Genomic DNA, 1796 nt, shown 5'->3' with positions numbered 1-1796 from the left:
GTTATTAGCTATCCGGCTGCATTGGCTTTGGTTGCGTCCGGTAAGGTGAATGTAAAACGCTTGATTACTCACCACTTCGACATCACAGAGACGGCAAAGGCTTTCGAAACTGCACGTCATGGACACGGTGGCGCCATCAAAGTCATGATACACGTGCAACCCCGAGACACAAATAATAAATCTAAGTGAACTTCAATAAAGTAAGATATATGGTACTATAAGAAATCGAAAATAATTGCGTTYTAAGTCTAAAAATTCGCTACGTAAAATTTTATTTTACCTACGGCTGCAAAATTTATATTAACGATGGACCTTTATTAGCCAAAGTAGGAAGCCCCACAGGAAATAGGCTAATGGCGTCAAATCGGTTGTTGGAAGCGGCCAATTGACTGCGCCATTTCGTGAGATAACACCTTCACCAAACTTGGTCTACAATAAATCGATTGTGACATTCGCTGTGTGGCTTGTGGCGCCGTCTTGTTGGGAGCACATATTGTCCAAGGCGATCCCATTCACAATAACGTGTCTGTCTTCATCATCACGGAAGAAGTACGGCCCAATGACGCCGCCGCCCCATAAACCACCAAAACCGTAATTTTTCCGGGTTGCAAGAGTGAATCATGAAGTACATGCCTATTGAAAAACCCGTTAGTATTTATGGGACAAATTCCTATAACTTAACGCTTCATTCCATTCCAATAGGAAATATTGCGGTTGTAACTACGCGCTGTCATTTATGAGCTTTATTGTTATAGATCAAGTTTGAGATCTGCATTTTGTCTCACCTATGTATGTAAATATATCAAGCGGTACTATAGGTCAGTRAAAGTCAAAAAATACGTCAACAGATTATCGACAGTAATAAAAATTTAAAGAAATGTGTATGTGTTAAAAAAAAAAGTATAAAAAAACATACACACGTATACGATAAGAATGCCGAACCTGTGTGATTACTAGTAATCAACTCTGTTGCAATTTTTTTAGCTACTAGAACTTGTATAGAACCACAGTGTACAAATGGAACATTGTTGCTGTCTGAAGATTTAATATACTAAACAATGTGACTTTTGAAGCTAACTAAGAAGTTATAATAAGAAACAGTCTTCTTGAAAAACCGGTGGGATCTTTCTAATATTTCTAAAGAAGATTGCATGACTGCATGAGACCTTAGTTGTGTCTCTGGCGTATTTAATTATCGATTGGTATATGGTATGACAGAAATGAAGTGAATGAACTTCTTCTTGAGTTTTTGTGTTTCGAAATCCACTGGGCGGTTTTGGTACACCCAGCGAGTACAATAATGTTCTGCTTTAGCTTGCTGAAGCTGAAGTTGAGAAAGCGTTGAGCCAGGTTTACGATAAAGCWACCAAGCATTTTAAATAGAAACATCGACAAATCACGTAAAATTGAAAACCACCATTTTTCCTCTGTCTCTAATCCGATAAGCATTAACATTTGGGTCCATTCTGTCAGCTACATCCATACCAGCGTTRTACCAGGAGAACTTTTTTGTTTTAACTCAATATTATCTGCCAACTGTAGTAATTGGATTTTCTCCAAAAACAGTGGAAACAATCGCTACAACCGGCTCATCGACTTAATCGYGCACCAGGTTTTTCTTCAGCATCAAGCCACATCAATTAATTTATTTCTTTGCTCGCAGAAGGCTTCGTCTATATATAGACGCAYTTTTAGAACCACGTACTTCTAGCTTTCGTGGTGTTACGTGAATAAAGACTGCCTCCTTTCTAAGTGTTTTTATACTCTCGCAACAAAGTTGCTAAAGAGAGTATTAT

At 38.3% G+C, this 1796-nt stretch overlaps 1 protein-coding gene across 1 annotated transcript in view; it reads left to right on the top strand.

Moving 5' to 3' along the window:
• Positions 1-232, top strand: part of LOC108977824 (sorbitol dehydrogenase-like) — an 8166-nt gene extending 7934 nt beyond the window's left edge. The window contains exon 5 of the mRNA XM_018947750.1: positions 9-232. Coding sequence (XP_018803295.1) covers positions 9-189 — 181 coding nt within the window. The 3' untranslated portion in view covers positions 190-232. The remainder of the gene's footprint in view (positions 1-8) is intronic.
• The last annotated feature ends 1564 nt before the right edge of the window (positions 233-1796 follow it).

The sequence above is a fragment of the Bactrocera latifrons genome, unplaced genomic scaffold, assembly GCF_001853355.1.
Source record: "Bactrocera latifrons isolate USDA-ARS-PBARC rearing strain unplaced genomic scaffold, ASM185335v1 scaffold_117, whole genome shotgun sequence".
NCBI lineage: Eukaryota > Metazoa > Arthropoda > Insecta > Diptera > Tephritidae > Bactrocera > Bactrocera latifrons.
This window is presented reverse-complemented; position numbering and strand designations above follow the sequence as displayed.